The 18,460-nt window shown below is 44.6% G+C and overlaps 1 protein-coding gene across 20 annotated transcripts in view; it reads left to right on the top strand.

Annotated features, from left to right (window-relative positions):
- Positions 1-6,820: 6,820 nt before the first annotated feature.
- LOC112225105 (solute carrier family 35 member F5) overlaps positions 6,821-18,460 on the top strand; it is a 37,367-nt gene continuing 25,727 nt past the window's right edge. Inside the window, exons 1-9 of one of the 20 annotated variants that reach the window (XM_024388751.2) lie at positions 7,579-7,858; positions 8,289-8,379; positions 8,810-8,882; positions 9,006-9,147; positions 9,662-9,811; positions 9,975-10,040; positions 10,193-10,274; positions 17,545-17,735; positions 18,330-18,411. In XM_024388751.2, the coding sequence (XP_024244519.1) occupies positions 9,013-9,147; positions 9,662-9,811; positions 9,975-10,040; positions 10,193-10,274; positions 17,545-17,735; positions 18,330-18,411 (706 nt within the window). In that variant the 5' untranslated portion in view covers positions 7,579-7,858; positions 8,289-8,379; positions 8,810-8,882; positions 9,006-9,012. The other 19 variants (XM_024388754.2, XM_042306399.1, XM_042306400.1 and 16 more) reach the window with 19 other exon arrangements.

Below are 18,460 nucleotides of genomic sequence, written 5' to 3'. Positions count from 1 at the left end.
ATTCCCATTATTAAAGTGGCTGGAGTAGAGTCAGTGTCATTGACAGTGTGTTGGCAGTAGCCACTCAATGTTAGTGGTGGCTGTTTAACAGTCTGATGGCCTTGAGATAGAAGCTGTTTTTCAGTCTCTCGGTCCCAGCTTTGATGCACCTGTACTGACCTCGCCTTCTGGATGACAGCGGGGTGAACAGGCAGTGGCTCGGGTGGTTGATGTCCTTGATGATCTTTATGGCCTTCCTGTAGCATCGGGTGGTGTAGGTGTCCTGGAGGGCAGGTAGTTTGCCCCCGGTGATGCGTTGTGCAGACCTCACTACCCTCTGGAGAGCCTTACGGTTGAGGGCGGTGCAGTTGCCATACCAGGCGGTGATACAGCCCGCCAGGATGCTCTCGATTGTGCATCTGTAGAAGTTTGTGAGTGCTTTTGGTGACAAGCCGAATTTATTCAGCCTCCTGAGGTTGAAGAGGCGCTGCTGCGCCTTCCTCACGATGCTGTCTGTGTGAGTGGACCAATTCAGTTTGTCTGTGATGTGTATGCCGAGGAACTTAAAACTTGCTACCCTCTCCACTACTGTTCCATCGATGTGGATGGGGGGGTGTTCCCTCAAGTCCACAATCATCTCCTTAGTTTTGTTGACGTTGAGTGTGAGGTTATTTTCCTGACACCACACTCCGAGGGCCCTCACCTCCTCCCTGTAGGCCGTCTCGTCGTTGTTGGTAATCAAGCCTACCACTGTTGTGTCGTCCGCAAACTTGATGATTGAGTTGGAGCGTGCATGGCCACGCAGTCGTGGGTGAACAGGGAGTACAGGAGAGGGCTCAGAACGCACCCTTGTGGGGCCCCAGTGTTGAGGATCAGCGGGGAGGAGATGTTGTTGCCTACCCTCACCACCTGGGGGCGGCCCGTCAGGAAGTCCAGTACCCAGTTGCACAGGGCGGGGTCGAGACCCAGGGTCTCGAGCTTGATGACGAGCTTGGAGGGTACTATGGTGTTGAATGCCGAGCTGTAGTCGATGAACAGCATTCTCACATAGGTATTCCTCTTGTCCAGATGGGTTTAGGGCAGTGTGCAGTGTGGTTGAGATTGCATCGTCTGTGGACCTATTTGGGCGGTAAGCAAATTGGAGTGGGTCTAGGGTGTCAGGTAGGGTGGAGGTGATATGGTCCTTGACTAGTCTCTCAAAGCACTTCATGATGACGGATGTGAGTGCTACGGGGCGGTAGTCGTTTAGCTCAGTTACCTTAGCTTTCTTGGGAACAGGAACAATGGTGGCCCTCTTGAAGCATGTGGGAACAGCAGACTGGTATAGGGATTGATTGAATATGTCCGTAAACACACCGGCCAGCTGGTCTGCGCATGCTCTGAGGGCGCGGCTGGGGATGCCGTCTGGGCCTGCAGCCTTGCGAGGGTTAACACGTTTAAATGTCTTACTCACTTCGGCTGCAGTGAAGGAGAGACCGCATGTTTTCGTTGCAGGCCGTGTCAGTGGCACTGTATTGTCCTCAAAGCGGGCAAAAAGTTATTTAGTCTGCCTGGGAGCAAGACATCCTGGTCCGTGACTGGGCTGGGTTTCTTCCTGTAGTCTGTGATTGACTGTAGACCCTGCCACATGCCTCTTGTGTCTGAGCCGTTGAATTGAGATTCTACTTTGTCTCTGTACTGGCGCTTAGCTTGTTTGATAGCCTTGCGGAGGGAATAGCTGCACTGTTTGTATTCAGTCATGTTACCAGACACCTTGCCCTGATTAAAAGCAGTGGTTCGTGCCTTCAGTTTCACACGAATGCTGCCATCAATCCAAGGTTTCTGGTTAGGGAATGTTTTAATCGTTGCTATGGGAACGACATCTTCAACGCACGTTCTAATGAACTCGCACACCGAATCAGCGTATTCGCCAATGTTGTTGTCTGACGCAATACGAAACATCTCCCAGTCCACGTGATGGAAGCAGTCTTGGAGTGTGGAGTCAGCTTGGTCGGACCAGCGTTGGACAGACCTCAGCGTGGGAGCCTCTTTTTTTAGTTTCTGTCTGTAGGCAGGGATCAACAAAATGGAGTCGTGGTCAGCTTTTCCGAAAGGGGGGCGGGGCAGGGCCTTATATGCGTCGCGGAAGTTAGAGTAACAATGATCCAGGGTCTTTCCACCCCTGGTTGCGCAATCGATATGCTGATAAATTTAGGGAGTCTTGTTTTCAGATTAGCCTTGTTAAAATCCCCAGCTACAATGAATGCAGCCTCCGGATAAATCGTTTCCAGTTTGCAGAGAGTTAAATAAAGTTCGTTCAGAGCCATCGATGTGTCTGCTTGGGGGGGGATATATACGGCTGTGATTATAATCGAAGAGAATTCTCTTGGTAGATAATGCGGTCTACATTTGATTGTGAGGAATTCTAAATCAGGTGAACAGAAGGATTTGAGTTCCTGTATGTTTCTGTCATCACACCATGTCACGTTAGTCATAAGGCATACGCCCCCGCCCCTCTTCTTACCAGAAAGATGTTCGTTTCTGTCGGCGCGATGCGTGGAGAAACCCGCTGGCTGCACCGCTTCGGATAGCGTCTCTCCGGTTAGCCATGTTTCCGTGAAGCAGAGAACGTTGCAGTCTCTGATGTCCCTCTGGAATGCTACCCTTGCTCGGATTTCATCAACCTTGTTGTCAAGAGACTGGACATTGGCGAGAAGAATGCTAGGGAGTGGTGCACGATGTGCCCGTCTCCGGAGTCTGACCAGAAGACCGCTTCGTTTCCCTCTTTTTCTGAGTCGTTTTTTGGGTCGCTGCATGTAATCCACTCCGTTACACTGGTTGTAAGGCAGAACACAGGATCCGCATCGCGAAAAACATATTCTTGGTCGTACTGATGGTGAGTTGACGCTGATCTTATATTCAGTAGTTCTTCTCGGCTGTATGTAATGAAACCTAAGATGACCTGGGGTACTAGTGTAAGAAATAACACGTAAAAAAACAAAAAACTGCATAGTTTCCTAGGAACGCGAAGCGAGGCGGCCATCTCTGTCGGCGCCGGAAGTACTATACAACCAATGTGATTATTATTTGATCCTGCTGGTCATCTATGAACGTTTGAACATCTTGGCCATGTACTCTTATAATCTCAACCCGGCACAGCCAGAAGAGGACTGGCCACCCCTCAGAGTCTGGTTCCTCTCTAGGTTTCTTCCTTGGTTCCTACCTTTCTATGGAGTTTTTAATAGCCACTGTGCTTCTACATCTGCATTGCTTGCTGTTTGGGGCTTTAGGCTAGGTTTCTGTTTATCACTTTGTGACATTGGCTGATGTAAAAAGGGCATTAAAAATACATTTGATTGATTGTGTGTGTGGCATCAATATGAATTTATGTGTGTGTGTGAGCATATGTAGTGTATGTGTGTGTCTTTTTGAGGTTCTGAGGTCCCATGTCAAATCTTTTCAGCCTCCTGAGGGGGAAGAGGCGTTGTTGTGCCCTTCTCACGACTGTGTTGGTGTGTTTGGACCATGATAATTCCTTAGTGATGTCGACACCGAAAGAACTTGAAGCTCTCGACCCGCTCCACTACAGCCTCATCGGTGTGAATGGGGGTGTGATCGGCCATCCGTTTCCTGTAGTCCATAATCAGCTCCTTTGTTTTACTGATGTTGAGGGAGAGGTTGTTGTCCTGGCACCACACTGCCAGGTTTCTGACCTCCTCGATATAGGCTGTCTCATCGTAGTCAGTGATCAGGCCTACCACCATTGTGTCATCTGCAAACCTAATCGTGTGCGGCCATGCAGTCGTGGGTGAACAGGGAGTACAGGAGGTTACTAAACATGCAACCCTGAGCAAGGCAAAGGCAAATTGCCTGATATGGGCAGTGGTGTTACAGAGATGGCAGGAGCAGTGGAATAGATCAAGACACTATTGGCAGGCATCTCTTTTAAATACAGAGAAAAGTTAGGGATGGGAGGAAGACAGCATAAGATAGAAGAGAGGAGTGAAGGTAACCTGTAGTGGACTTGTGATATTTGTTTGTGTTTCTTCTGACCAGAGGGAGCGGGCGCTCTGTGTCATGCAACTTGGGTCAAGATCTGTTTCATGCTTTGCTGTTTCTTGCTTTGCTCTTAGGAACAGGGCACCATTGAAATAAGTGCTTTCTAGGGTAGCGTTAAGTGTGGAGGTGGGGCAATTGAAGTTGAATATTCCTGGTGTATTTGATGCTCGCCGTTTGGTGCAAACACAGACCCGGTGGTGAGCGTGGTGAAACATAGTCACTGTCAGTCCCTTTGAGTTTTGAGGCAGAGTCTTTAACCGACAAAATCATGTTAGGATATATCAAGTGTCATGTTAGAGCTTTTGTGCCAAATCCCCTGCGCTGCTTCTGGTGCAACGTTTTATGGTCATGTCTCAGCAGTTTGTAGGAGGGAGATTCCAAGATGTGGGAAGTGTTCAGGAGGCCATGGGATATAGGATTGTGTAGTTTTGGTGGATAAAGTTGTGTGTGTCAACTGTAGGGGTGCCTATGTTGCTGGGGATTGGAAGTGTCCGGTGAGGGAGACGCAGGTTGAGGTGTGTTGTGGGAATTCAGTACTGAGAAAAAGTGTGTAATTTCTTCAAACAATCATCTATATTTAATATCGATTAATTATTGCAATAATGAGGCTGGTTGACCCCCCCACCCTTGAGTGTTGGACCGAGTAACCTAACCTTTACACAAATGCAGAATACTATATATAGCTGACACTAACAATGCTCAGTCATGGTTGGTTCAACCCCCTTATGCAGACCAAGGAGCATCATTAGCCACTCTGGGTTCATCATGTCATTATCTGCACATGGGTTGTCATCTAAACCCCACCCTGGCTTAGTTTCCCAAATGCAAGAATGATTTAGAGACAATGAGGAATTTCTCTAAACTCCTCCTGGCTATCTCTATCACACCCACCACATCTTGTCTATGTAATTCAGTCTTTAACTCATTTGTCAGCTCAAGCCATCTCTAGTGACCATACGCCCAGATAAGCTGCAGGGAACTAGAGTGGAGACCATATAAACACAGACACTAACAGGACAGACATATCCCCCTACTTGGTAAGTATTAATCGCTAACTATTCATTTAAAACAAATTAGGTAAATGTGTAATTTTTCTATCACAGGTGGCAGTCAGAGTAGTGCAGAAGGTGTCACATGCTGAGGCCGTGAAGAAAGTAGAGGAGGATGGGCCAGGATGGGATGAGTTCAGAAGACTTCAGAAGAGTTACAGGGTGTGTTGAGTGATGGTGTCCCATCCTCCCAGTTCTTTGGTTTTGGTTTTATTTTTCCCTTTCGACATTTGGTATCACAAAGTATAATATATTTATATTATTCTCTAGTTCGTTGCGGTAATGCAACATATTTTTATGCCAACTGCCGTTAAACTTCAAAGAAGAAGAAGAATGATGTAGCTGCAGGAAGTAAACAGCATAGTGGGTAAATTTCTGCAACCACTAAGATCGTTGAAGCGCAAAGCTCAGCTTCTCTGCTGTTTTGGTGCCCTGTTCACGCTGTGAACAGCATGAAGCGAACCTGTGTGTTACTGTAACCATGTTTCCATCCAACCATTTCATGCGGATGAGTTACCTAACACATGAAAAAAGTAAGGATCGGGCTGATGTAAACATTAAATGCCGACAGAACATTTGTTAATTTGATATGGTGGGATCTTTTTGTGTCGGTAAAATGTATAATGCAAGAAATGGTGATATGTTGTAGGGTCACTATGACTTTGGAAAGCATGCCTTTATTAAAGGAAAACTCAACCCAAAACTATAATTTGGTATTTGTTTCATTAGTCCATTGTTGACATAGTCCCAAAATGTTTTGCTTGCCAGCAATCAAGTTTTCAAGATACGTAACTTTGAACATACAGAAATCATCCCTGTATGATGCATTTTGCATCATATAATACTGCAAGACTATGTCAACAATGGTCTAATTAAATAAATACCAAAAGATCGTTTTTTTGTGAAGTTTTCCTTTAAACTACAGATTAAACCAATTATGATGACCTGATGAGATAAATGTGCAAGGTGATGAGTTTGATGCTCCTTTCCAATAAATATTGAGGGTCTTATTCTGGTGACATGATGATCGATGCTTGGCTGCAGTTTGACAAATACAAATAATATCGCTCTTATCCTTAATATCTCATAATGTAGGTAGCCTACCTGCACTGTACATGCGAGCTGTTGTTTAAAGCGCATGTGCCAAGACCAGAGTGGGCACATTTGCTATATAACGCAACCGTTTTTGTGACAAAACCATCAGTAGATTTGAAAATGTGATGGAAATCCATATAACTTGTATTTTTCATTTAGTACATGGGAATTTAATGCACTACGTCATCACGCACAGCGTTTTATCCGTTAACCGCAAAAAGCCAGTTGGATGGAAAAACATCTCTGGTGGAAAATGGGCATGTTGTTTTATTTTTCAATATTCACATATTCTGTTTCAAATTGGATGGAAACCTAGCTAATGAGAGCGAAGTCTTGCATCTTGCTCATCTCAATATCTGCGGTGCTGCTCGTGGCAACGTAATTCTGCCTAATCTACCTTTAATGACAAGTTGTATTGAATGATAGTGTCCTAGGATCAGAAGGGCCAAAGTAGTGGAATAGTGGTGAGGTTTTAATGGATGTAGGGTTAGTTGGTAGGGATTTAAAAAAAAAAAAAAAAAATTTCCCTACCCTTTTTGTGTCACAAAGTGTAATGAACTAATTCCACACTCCAGAACGGTAGGCGGACACACAGCCCACACAGGTTGGCGACATGCACCTCTAACGTATGCTTGGGGACTGCCATAATATCATAGAACAAGAAGAAGAATTAGGAGTGTTAATGGGAGGCATTAATGTTATGAAGAATCGAGAGACAGGGTGTAGTAGTGTGATTCTGCTGGGTCCCAGACCATAGCGTTGAGTGGATCAAATGAAAAGGAATATTCCTAGTGTTTGTGACACCTGCCGTTTGGTGAGATGTAGACCCGGTGGCAATGGCGCAACTGAGAATACCGTCTCTCTTGTTGAGCGTTGACAGAGAGTTTTTACCCCGATAAAGTCAGGTTAGGTTATATTTTCTATTCTGTCAGGTCCTATGTTCCGAACTGGCTACGGTGCATTAGGTTCCCACGATGTGAGAAATGTGCAGGAGGGCATAGTTAGAGGAACATTACAGTTGGAATGAGAAAGCACGTGTGTCAACTGTTGGCGTGCCCATGAAGCTGGGGATCCAAAGTGCCCTGTGAGAGAGACAGGTTGAGATTACCAGAGTTTGAGAGGGTACGTTTCCTATGCTGAGGCAGTGAAGAGGGTAGAGGACTGAAATGTGACCGAAATGTGCAATTCGCACTCTGACCTGCGAAAGACAGCAATATGCAACACAGCGTCTAGTCTGCCGGAAAGCCACAATAAGAATTTCGCTACAGTTCTAAACTGTATATCAAGTCTCAAATGAGTCTAAAAACTGGACAATATTGTGGCTGCAGCAGAAACGTTTTGGGGATTTAAGGATTTTACATTTGAAGACCGGAAAAACTGCACTCCCAGGTTCCCCTTGAGCCTGTGTAGGTATCCGATCTGTTTTTATTTTTTTTAATTAACAGAAGGGGAATCCTGTTTCCATCCCGCATAGTAGATGGCGGGATGCACATGACATTCTGTGATCGCCAATAATATACCATAGAAGAAGAGATGGAGCGTTCATGTTTACAGCCAAACCAGTTTAGATATTTGTGTTATCATCGCATACTGTACGTTTATTACTGATGATCCAGCAGTTGTATTTTTCTGCAAAGGCGAAGAAGTAACGACCACGTCAAAAAGAACGAAGCCTACTTCCATCTAACGGTAGCTAGGTAAATACGAATGGTTTGTTGTTGATGTTGTCGGCTAAGCTAGCCAATTTAGCCTGCTAAGTTAGCTGTAACGTTAAACTTCGAGATAGCTAACATTAGCTATCTAACAATGGCCTCCGTATATTTCTACAGTACTACAGGTCCTATATTGCAACAAAAAAGACATTGCTAGCTATATTGTAAACTAGCTAGTTAGCTACATGCAAATTAGACAGATGCTAACAAGCTTGTGAGTCGTGGTGAGCAGAGGAAGAAATTGTTGCTCTTGCTAGCTCACGTTAGGTATCGAAAGGTCTTAATTTGAAGATGATGCGGCCTTATGGTTAGAAGGGAATACATGTACCATACGCTGTCAGGGAGGTACAGGAAGCAATCGTTGAAGTGGAGAATCAGGTTTTCTATAGATAACCCAGACAGTGTTCTTTATCAGACTGAAGGTACGCCTGAGGGTGGAGACGATCGGGTTCCTAGAGGTGTACTTTGACACTAGGCCAACCTGGGCAGAACGCATCGAGAGACTGGTGAGAAAGTGTACAAAGGTTCTAAATGTGATATGCCGCCTGACAGGGATAGAGTGGGGTCTGGGCGTTCCTCACTTAGGACCATGTATTTATTTGTGGGGAAACCAGTTCAAAAGAGCAATTGAATATATGTGAAAATAATGACTTAAATTGAGTTTGTAATGTCACAAAAAAGACAGTAGCTTTGGTTGATGTTGCTCTGAACAAAAGCCACATTTTGTGTGTCCTGGGAAACTGTTTTCACCAAACAGTTAGGCCTAGCCTATGTCATCTTTCTGGTTTCCAGATGTCCATATGGATTTTCACCCCAACAGCAACGTTCAGCGTTACATAACAATATTCATTGATAAGAGATTGCAGGTCATGAGCTCTGTGCACAGCAGATAGGAGGACTGTTGCACAATTTTTCTCATTATCTACTTTGACACAGTTTCAGATTCCTGCCTGACTGAGGAGAGTCAGAACGTCCAAAACGCTGAAAAATCCTGTATTAGGATTTCCGGGTACTGTCACTGTGTCTGTCACATCTGAAAAACATCTAAGATTTTGGTTTTTGGTATAACAGTTTGTGAACAGTTTTTTTACATGTGTTTGTGCGATAATGAGTTTGTGTGTTTGTCAAGCAGTGTCCAGATGGTGTGGGTGTTCCTCATGAACCGCATGGGGTCTCAGGGCAGCACAGTGGCCCAGCGGAGACGCATGGCCCTGGGGGTAGTCATCCTCCTGCTGGTGGACATCATCTGGGTTGTCTCCTCTGAGCTCACCTCAGTAAGACACTAGCACTTCCTGTAGTCCCCTGGTTCCGCAGGCCACAGGCCTACTTATTCTTGTATTTGCATTTTAGCTTGGAACTGATTGTCAGGGGCACTCTCCAGACAGAGGGTGCACAGGGAGACGTGAAAACCAGCAACACTGCAGAACTGGATGGCCTGGGTTAGGCAACCCTTATTTTGGCTAATATGCTAAAGCTTAAGACTAGTGCTCAATTATAAGACAATGCTTGACCCCTAACCCCTACCTGATAGATTTAAAAGGGTTGAATAAGAATATGGTAGTAGCTTCACCTTGCCTTCCAGTGGGGTCATGGTTTCACTATGTTGCTAATAATATCTGTCCAGCCTTTGCAGAACTACACAAGTAGAGACTAGGTGGCAGTTTTGAGTACTTGGATTAGTCACATCTCATTAGTTTCAAAGTGACCTCTCTATTTATTTAAAAAAAAAGAGAAAAAAAAGCCATTCATACAGTAAGTCATGAGTATTTTCTCTATTCCCCCCCCCAGTACATATTCAAGCGGCAGGAGTATAACAAGCCCTTCTTCAGCACGTTCACCAAGACCTCCATGTTTGTGCTGTACCTGCTGGGGTTCCTGCTGTGGCGGCCATGGAGGCAGCAGTGCACGGGCAGTCTCCGGGGACGACACGCAGCCTTTGTACGTCTAGCACTGATGTCTCGGGGGGGGGCAACGATACATTGTTGTTTCCATCTAAAGATTAATTGTTGCTTAATGCAGTATCTTAGTAGTGGTCGTTGATACTATGTTGATTTGCTATGATAAAACAGCCCAGTCTAATCTATAGCGCCTCTCTCCACAGTTTGCTGATGCCGAGGCCTACTTTACCCCCTGTATCAATGACACCAGTTTGAATGACCATACCCTAGTGAGTATAATTGATTTGCTTTTTGTATTCTCTCTTACTCTCAATTTGATTTTACTGTTGGCTGGCTGAAAATACTGTAATGAAAATAAATGGGATGATAAGTAATGCTTTTAGTTGAGTGCATTAGTTGAACTCTATATTTCTTTCTTCAGAGTGAACCCTTGTATGTTCCAGTGAAGTTTCAGGATCTTCCGACTGAACAGACAAACTGTGCCATTGGAGATTGTGATTCCAGTGAGTATTACAACTTTTAAAAAAATAGAGAAATAACATCTTTAGAAGACTAACCAACAGACTGATCTATAAATAATGCAATGTATTGCCTTTTTCTGCTGGTCAATGAAGCTTTCAAACTGATACAGTGCATTCGGAAAGCATTCAACCCCTTTTGTTTTTGTTACAAAGCTGGATTGAAATGGATTTAATTGTCATTTTTTTGTCAACGATATACACAAAATGTCAAAGTGGGAAAAAATAAAAGTAACACTCATATAACTTGATTAGTATTCAGCCCCCAGAGTCAATACATGTTAGAAACACATTTGGCAGCAATTATAGGTGTAAGTCTTTTTTGGTAAGTCTCTCTCAGAGCTTTGGACTAGAGGTGACAACTAGACCTGTTCCGTATAGACCTTGTCAGATCCAGACCTGATCCAAGTGCGGGAAGGAGCAGAAAAGTAATTTTTTAAAGCTACTTTATGAATAGGAGCTGATAAAGTGCGAGAGGAGGGAGAGAGGTGCCACTCAAGCATGTGGGGGAGGGGCCGAACTGTGAGTGAGTGACACAGGGAGGAGGGAGAGACAAGAGACAGCAACCAACCAAGCCGATTAGCACTATACTAGACTAATAGCTGCCATAGGTTATTTATAATCAAATATAATTATGTAGTACCTGTCTGTGACTGTAGCCTATTGCTGCTTTATGATTAGCCAACAACAAGCTACACGCGCCACACTTCACTCTCTTGAAAAGCAAGAGCATCTCTGTCTACTGCAGCAGTCTTGTTCGGATCTGTACGGGCCCTTCTGGACAAGTCAGTTAAAATTCCACATACCCGATACCCGTGACAATCAGATCCGACACAGACCCGTGACATTATTTAGAATTCTGGATCCGTCTTTCAATGTTTTGTATTCGGGATAAAAGGTCACTTCTTTTGCCACATTCTTTGCAGTATTACTTTACTGCCTTGTTGCAAACAGGATGTGTGTTTTTGGAATATTTTTATTCTGTGTAGGCTTCCTTATTTTCAGTCTGTCTTTTAGGTTAGTATTGTGGAGTAACTACAATGTTCATGATCCACCCTCAGTTTTGTCCTATCATAGCCATTAAGCGATGTAACTGTTTTACAATTACTTTTGGCGCATCGTAAAATCCCTGAGCAGTTTCCTTCCTCTCAGGCAACTGAGTTAGGAATGACACCTGTATCTTTAGTGGCTGGGTCTATTGATGCACCATCCAAAGCCCAATTAATAACTTCACCATGCTGAAAGGGATATTCACTGTCTGTTACTTTTTAATATATTTTTTTACGGTGCCCTTCTTTGCGAGGCATTGGAAAACCTCCCTGGTCACTATGCGACTGAGGGACCTTAAAGCAAATTTTTACTCCTGAACATATTTAGGACATATATTTCATATTTTAGAACATATTTCTTGCCATAAGAGGGGTTGAATACTTATTGACTCAAGACATTTCATCTTTTCATTTTTACTTAATTTGTAAAAATTTGTCAAAACAAAACCCACTTTGACATAATTGGATATTGTGTGTAGATTAGTGATATACAATCTCAATTTAATCCATTTTAAATTCAAGCTTTAGAAGTCGTCAAGCCAATGTGGAAAAGGTACTGGGGTTAAACACTTTCTGAAGGCACTTACATTTACCAGATAGAAATAATGAGTGTTGTTGAAAGAAACCCTTCAATAATCAATTTTTTATCACGTTGGAGAATAGGAATCCTGTGAACTGTCTTGGTATTTGATTTATTTCATAACATTTCATGCAAGCATAAAAAATTATAGGTTTTCCTAGGAAAAAACATGTAAAGACCTTAGCAAATAATGAAGTTGTAGAATGGAAAATACACTTTGCGGTGTTGACCAACAGAGGGGGCTGTTGAGCTGTTCGATGTGATGGCCCTCCCAGGTTTGACTCAGGAGAGTGAGTCGATAAACAATGTGAAAGGAAAGGTTGTCTCATGAGAACTCTGTCTGACCATTGAGTGACACTGGAGCTTAGTTTTCTATGAGACAATGACAGGATTTCATATTTCTCTGTCTTTGCTGATCGATATAGGCTGATTACAGTATGTCGCTAGAGGGCTGCCCTGACAGAGATCATTGTGGCGCGGTCAATATTTTTTCATGCTACAGGCGAGACCGGTACTGCTTGCCGTGCGGTAGCAGAGAGAACAGTCTATGACTAGGGTGGCTGGAGTCTGACTATTTTTAGGGCCTTCCTCTGCCACCGCCTGGTATGGAGGTCTTGGATGGCAGTAAGCTTGGCCCTGGTGATGTACTGGGTCGTAATTGAATAGAATAGACCTATCGGCACTAGGCTATGTATGGGTGGTGAAGCACGGGACAGTTATCTTTCCATGTACTTCATAAACTTGATTAGGCTAAATCATCCCACTCCTAAAAGGTAGGCTATATGCAAAACGTAGCTCAAGAGAAAGTGCAAATGTCCGCTCTCCTCCAACTTTGGCTCTCTTTCGAACTATGTTTAGCCTATTGGCTGATATAGCCCATTAGGCCTAATACCGATAGCCTAATACAATGGGCTGAGCGATAATCTCTGGTAATTCTTGTGTTTCTTAAGTTATGTTTGCGCATATAAGGCCCAAAATTGCTGGGACCAAAGCTGCCAAGCGAGCTGAGTCAGATACACCTAAAATAACATTTGCAGGACTGTGAAACCTGTTTTTGTGGGTGTGGGTGCAAGTCAGACAAAAAGCCATCGGGAGCAGGCGGGTGATGTATGAAAAGCTGCAGGAAGCAATCAGTCCCGCAAAGACCTCTAGGGGTCTCACATATTCAAGTCAATCAATCAATTCACATTTATTTATAAATACCTTTTCACATCAGCAGTTGTCGCCAAGTGCTTATACATAAACTGAGCCTTAAAACCCCCAAAGAGCAAGCAATGAAGATGTAGAAGCACAGTGGCTAGGAAAAACTCCCTAGAAAGGCAGGAACCAAGGATGAAACCGAGAGAGGAACCAGGCTCTGAGGGGTGGTCAGTCCTCTTCTGGGTGTGCTGAGGTGGAGATTATAAGAGTACATGGCCATTAAGGCCAGATCGTTCTTCAAGATGTTCAAACATACATAGATGACCAGCAGAAAGGAGGGTCGTAAACAGCTGGTCCAGGACAAGGTAGCACGACCGGTGAACTGGTCAGGGTTCCATAGCCACAGGCAGAACAGCAGAAACTGGATCAGCAGCACAACCAGGTGGACTGGGGACAGCCAGGAGTCGTCTGGCCAGGTTGTCCTGAGGAATGGTCCTAGGGCTCAGGATCTCCGGGAGAATTACACCAGATATGACAGTATTAAAACATAGGTACTGGGGACTGAGACAGGGGTGGTCGGAGGACACTGGCCCCATCCAAAGTTAACCCCGGACAGGGTAACCCGGCACGATATAACCCCACCACTTGCCAAAGCACAGCCCCACACACCACCAAAGGGATCAACACACTAACTTACTACCCTGAGACAAGGCCGACTATAGCCCACAAAGATCTCCCCCACCGCACAAACCTGAGGACAGGAAGTATGGGAGAGCACGAGCAAGCCAGTGACTCTTGTAATAGGGTCAGAGAATCCGAGGGGAGCCGGCCAGGCAGAAACAGCAAGGGTGGTTCGTCACTTTAGTGCCTTGCCGTTCACCTTCGTACCCCTGGGCCATACTGCACTCAATCATAGGACCTACTACAAATGTTTGAGGGTGCTGGAGGGGATGGCTGCAGTCTTATTGGCTCTTAACCAACCAACCATGCTATTTTGTTAGTTTTTTCGTGTTCGTAACTTGTTTTGTACATAATGTTGCTGCTACCATCTCTTATGACCTAAAAGAGCTTCTGGTCATCAGAACTGTGATTACTTACTTCAGATTAGACAGTTTTTCTTCAATGAGTCAGACGGGAAGGATATACTACAGACACCCGACCAGGCCCAGAACCCCGTCATTCGCTGGAGGAAGAAATTGAGATTTTGCGTATAAAGATCAGGGTGCCTTATGAGGATCAGCCAGGGAGTGGCTAATCTGCCTTTGCCTTTCGTCCTGCTAGCCAACGTTCAATCACTGGACAATAAATAGGACGAACCACACTATCTACCTAGAGAGTTTTCATCTGTATTTTCCGTAGCTGTCTACATACCACTACAGATCGATGCTGGCACTAAAACCACACTCAATGAGCTGTATACCGCCATAAGCAAACAGGAAAACGCTCATCCAGAGGCGGAGCTCCTAGTGGCCATGGACTTTAATGCAGGGAAACTTAAATCAGTTTCACCTCATTTCTATCAGCATGTTAAATGTGCAACCAGAGGTAAAAAATTCTAGACCACCTTTACTCCACACACAGAGACACGTACAACGCTCTCCTTTGCCCTCCATTTGGCAAATCTGACCATAATTCTATCCTCCTGATTCCTGCTTACAAGCAACAATTTAAAGCAGGAAGCACCAGTGACTCGGTCTATAAAAAAAGTAGTCAGATGAAGCAGATACTAAGCTACAGGACTGTTTTGCTAGTACAGATTGGAATATGTTCTGGGATTCTTCCGATGGCATTTAGGAGTACACCACATCAGTCACTGGCTTTATCAATAAGTGCATTGAGGACTTCGTCTGTTCCGGACGACTGTGTTATCATGCTCTCTGCAGCCGATCTAAGTAAGACCTTTAAACAGGTCAACATTCACAAGGCCGCAGGGCCAGACGGATTACCAGGATGTGTACTCCGAGCATGTGCTGACCAACTGGCAAGTGTCTTCACTGACATTTTCAACCTCTCTCTGTAATACCAAAATGTTTCAAGCAGACCACCATAGGTGCCTGTGCCTAAGAACACGAAGGTAACCAGCCTAAATGACTACCGTCCCGTAGCACTCGCGTCTGTAGCCATGAAATGCTTTGAAAGGCTGGTCATGGCTCACATCAACACCATTATCCCGGAAACCCTAGACCCACACTAATTTGCATACCGCACCATCAGATCCACAGATGCAATCTGTATTGCACTCCACACTGCCCTTCACACCTGGACAAAAGGAACACCTATGTGAGAATGCTATTCATTGACTACAGCTCAGTGTTCAACACCATAGTGCCCTCAAAGCTCATCATTAAGCTAAGGCCCCTGGGACTAAACACCTCCCTCTGCAACTGGATCCTTAATTTCCTGACTGGCCGCCCCCAGGTGGTAAGGGTGGGTAACAACACATCCGCCACACTGATCCTCAACACGGGGGCACCTCAGGGGTGCGTGCTCAGTCCCCTCCTGTACTCCCTGTTCACTCATGACTGCATGGCCAGACATGACTCCATCACCATCATTAAGTTTTCTGATGAAGCAACAGTGGTAGGCCTGATCACCGACAACAATGAGACAGCCTATGGGGAGGTGGTCAGAGACCTGACCGTGTTGTGCAAGGACAACAACCTCCCCCTCATCGTGATCAAGACAAAGGAGATGATTGTGGACTACAGGAAAAGGAGGACCAATCACGCCCCTCTTCTCATTGACGGGGCTGTAGTGGAGCAGGTTGAGATCTTTAAGTTTCTTGGTGTCTACATCACCAACAGACTAGCATGGTTCAAGCACACCAGACAGACAGTCTTGAAGAGGGCACGATAAAACCTATTAACCCTCGGAGGCTGAAAAATTTGGCATGGGTCCTCAGATCCTCAAAAGGTTTTACAGCTGCATCCTGACGGGTTGCAATCACTGCCTGGTATGGCAACTACTCTGCCTCCGATCGCATGGCACTACAGAGGGTAGTGCTTTACGACCCAGTACATCACCAGGGCCAAGCTTACTGCCATCCAAGACCTCCATACCAGGCGGTGGCAGAGGAATGCCCTAAAAATAGTCAGACTCCAGCCACCCTAGTCATAGACTGTTCTCTCTGCTACCGCACGGCAAGCAGTACCGGAGTGCCAAGTCTAGGTCCAAGAGGCTTCGAAATAGCTTCTACCCCCAAGCCAATAGACCTCTGAACAGCTAATCAAAGGGCTACCCAGACTATTTGCATCACCCCCCCCCCTTCTACACTGCTGCTACTCTGTTATTATCTATGCATAGTCACTTAAATAACTCTACCACGTACATATTACCTCAATTACCTGGACACAGGTGCCCCGCACATTGACTCTGTACCGGTACCCCCTGTATATAGCCCCACTATTGTTATTTACTGCTGCTCTTTAATAATTTGTTATTCTTATCCCTTACTTTTTTGGGGGGTATTTTATTAAAGCTGCATTGTTGGTTAAGGGCTTGTAAGTAAGCATTTCACTGTAAGGTATACACCTGTTGTATTCGGCATGTGACAAATACAATTATATTTTATTTGACTAAAGAGATGAGTCTTCACTCAATACTTAAAGGTTGAAACCGCGTTTGCATTTCTAACATGGATCGGCAGACTATTCCATAAAAATTGAGCTCAATAGGAGAAAGTCCTGCCCCCAGCTGTTTGCGTAGAAATTCTAGGAACAATAAGGAGCGTCTTGTGTCTTGTGACCGTCTTGCGTCTTGTGACCTGTAGGTATGTACGGCAGAACCAATTTGGCGAGATAGGTAGGAGTAAGTCTGTGTAGGTTAGCAGTAAAACCTTGAAATCAGCCCTAACCTTAACAGGAACCCAGTGTAGAGAGGCTAGCACTGGAGTAATATGATCATCTTTTTGGTTTCTAGTTAACATTCTAGCAGCCATTTTTAGCACTAACAGGTTTATTTAGTGCCTTATCCAGGTAGCCATGAGTAGAGCATTGACATAGTCTAATCTTGAAGTGACAAAAGAATGGATTAGCTTTTTCCGGGGTGCTACGAAGATGAAAAAAGGAGAGATCAGGGTCAAGAGTAACGCAGAGGTCCTTCAGTTTTATTTAAGACGACTATACAACCATCGATTTATTGTCAGATCCAACAGCAAGATCTTTGTTTGGACCTAGAACTAGCATCTCTGTTTTGGCTGAGTTTACCTGATGGGTCACATTTTGAGGAAAGTGGTAATTGTGGTTTTAATTCGAAAGCTGCCTTATTCAATCCCAGACTATTGTGCCTAAAGCACAGTATAGGGTATGAGATGCTTTTCAGAGAATGACTGCGCAAAATTTTCTCATGGTTTTGGTTCCTAAAACAATGACATAAGCTAACGCATGCTTTATTTCTACTTAAAGTTTTCATTGTCTGGTTCATTCTATTGGTCATGCTGTGACCCATCTACCACTTTACCCCCTGTCCTTTCCCTCCAACCTCTCAGCCTCTAAAAAGCAACGGGTGCGCTTCAGCAACATCATGGAGGTGCGCCAGCTCCCGTCCACACAGGCCCTGGAGGCCAAGCTATCGCGCATGTCCTACCCCGCCGCCAAGGACCACGAGTCCATGCTCCGCACAGTGGGAAAGCTCACCGTCACCGATGTGGCCAAGATCAGCTTCTTCTTCTGCTTTGTGGTAAGTTAATTCAAATAACTTAATTTTTTATCCGTTTGAGGGGAACTTTTTTTGTCAGTGTGTGTAGACATATGACTTGTTAGACTCTCAGACATTCTGTATACTAGCTTGGAACTTCCGTATTAAGTTGGAGTGGGGACAAATTATATCTAAAATGAGTCTTTGGAGTACCTGCATTTGGGAGCTTTTTGATGATGTCTCTCATTACTGACATTACTGTCAATTTGCTAGGTAAGTTAATCAAAACCTTTCTGTTATTGTCATTGAGTTATTGCTGGTAATACTACTCATTTTGCTACACTCGTGTTTGCTTTATGCTCAACAAGTCATGGCTTTGGACTTCTCCCTTCATGAATAGTGTAAATGAGTATAAATTAACACATTATACATGTAGAATCTTCAACTCGTTTGTCTTACTAACTTTGGGCTTGTAAACAAATCTTTGTATCATAACTCATTTCCCACATGAGCAATGACCCAGAACTGAGGGTAGACTACACACACGATGAGTAATAGTAAGTAAACTACCATCTTTGGTACAAATCAGAGGTGTCATGCTGACACTTCTCCCTCTCCTACTTCTCTCCCTCCCAGTGGTTCCTAGCAAACCTCTCCTACCAAGAGGCCCTGTCGGACACGCAGGTTGCCATAGTGAACATTCTGTCCTCCACTTCAGGTGAGTCCAAATACTAAATGTGATTTTACTCAGCGAAATGTACATGTAG

This window comes from Oncorhynchus tshawytscha, linkage group LG26, assembly GCF_018296145.1.
Source record: "Oncorhynchus tshawytscha isolate Ot180627B linkage group LG26, Otsh_v2.0, whole genome shotgun sequence".
NCBI classification, from domain to species: domain Eukaryota; kingdom Metazoa; phylum Chordata; class Actinopteri; order Salmoniformes; family Salmonidae; genus Oncorhynchus; species Oncorhynchus tshawytscha.
The sequence above is the reverse complement of the archived record's forward strand: the minus strand, read 5'-3'. Positions and strand labels throughout refer to the sequence as shown.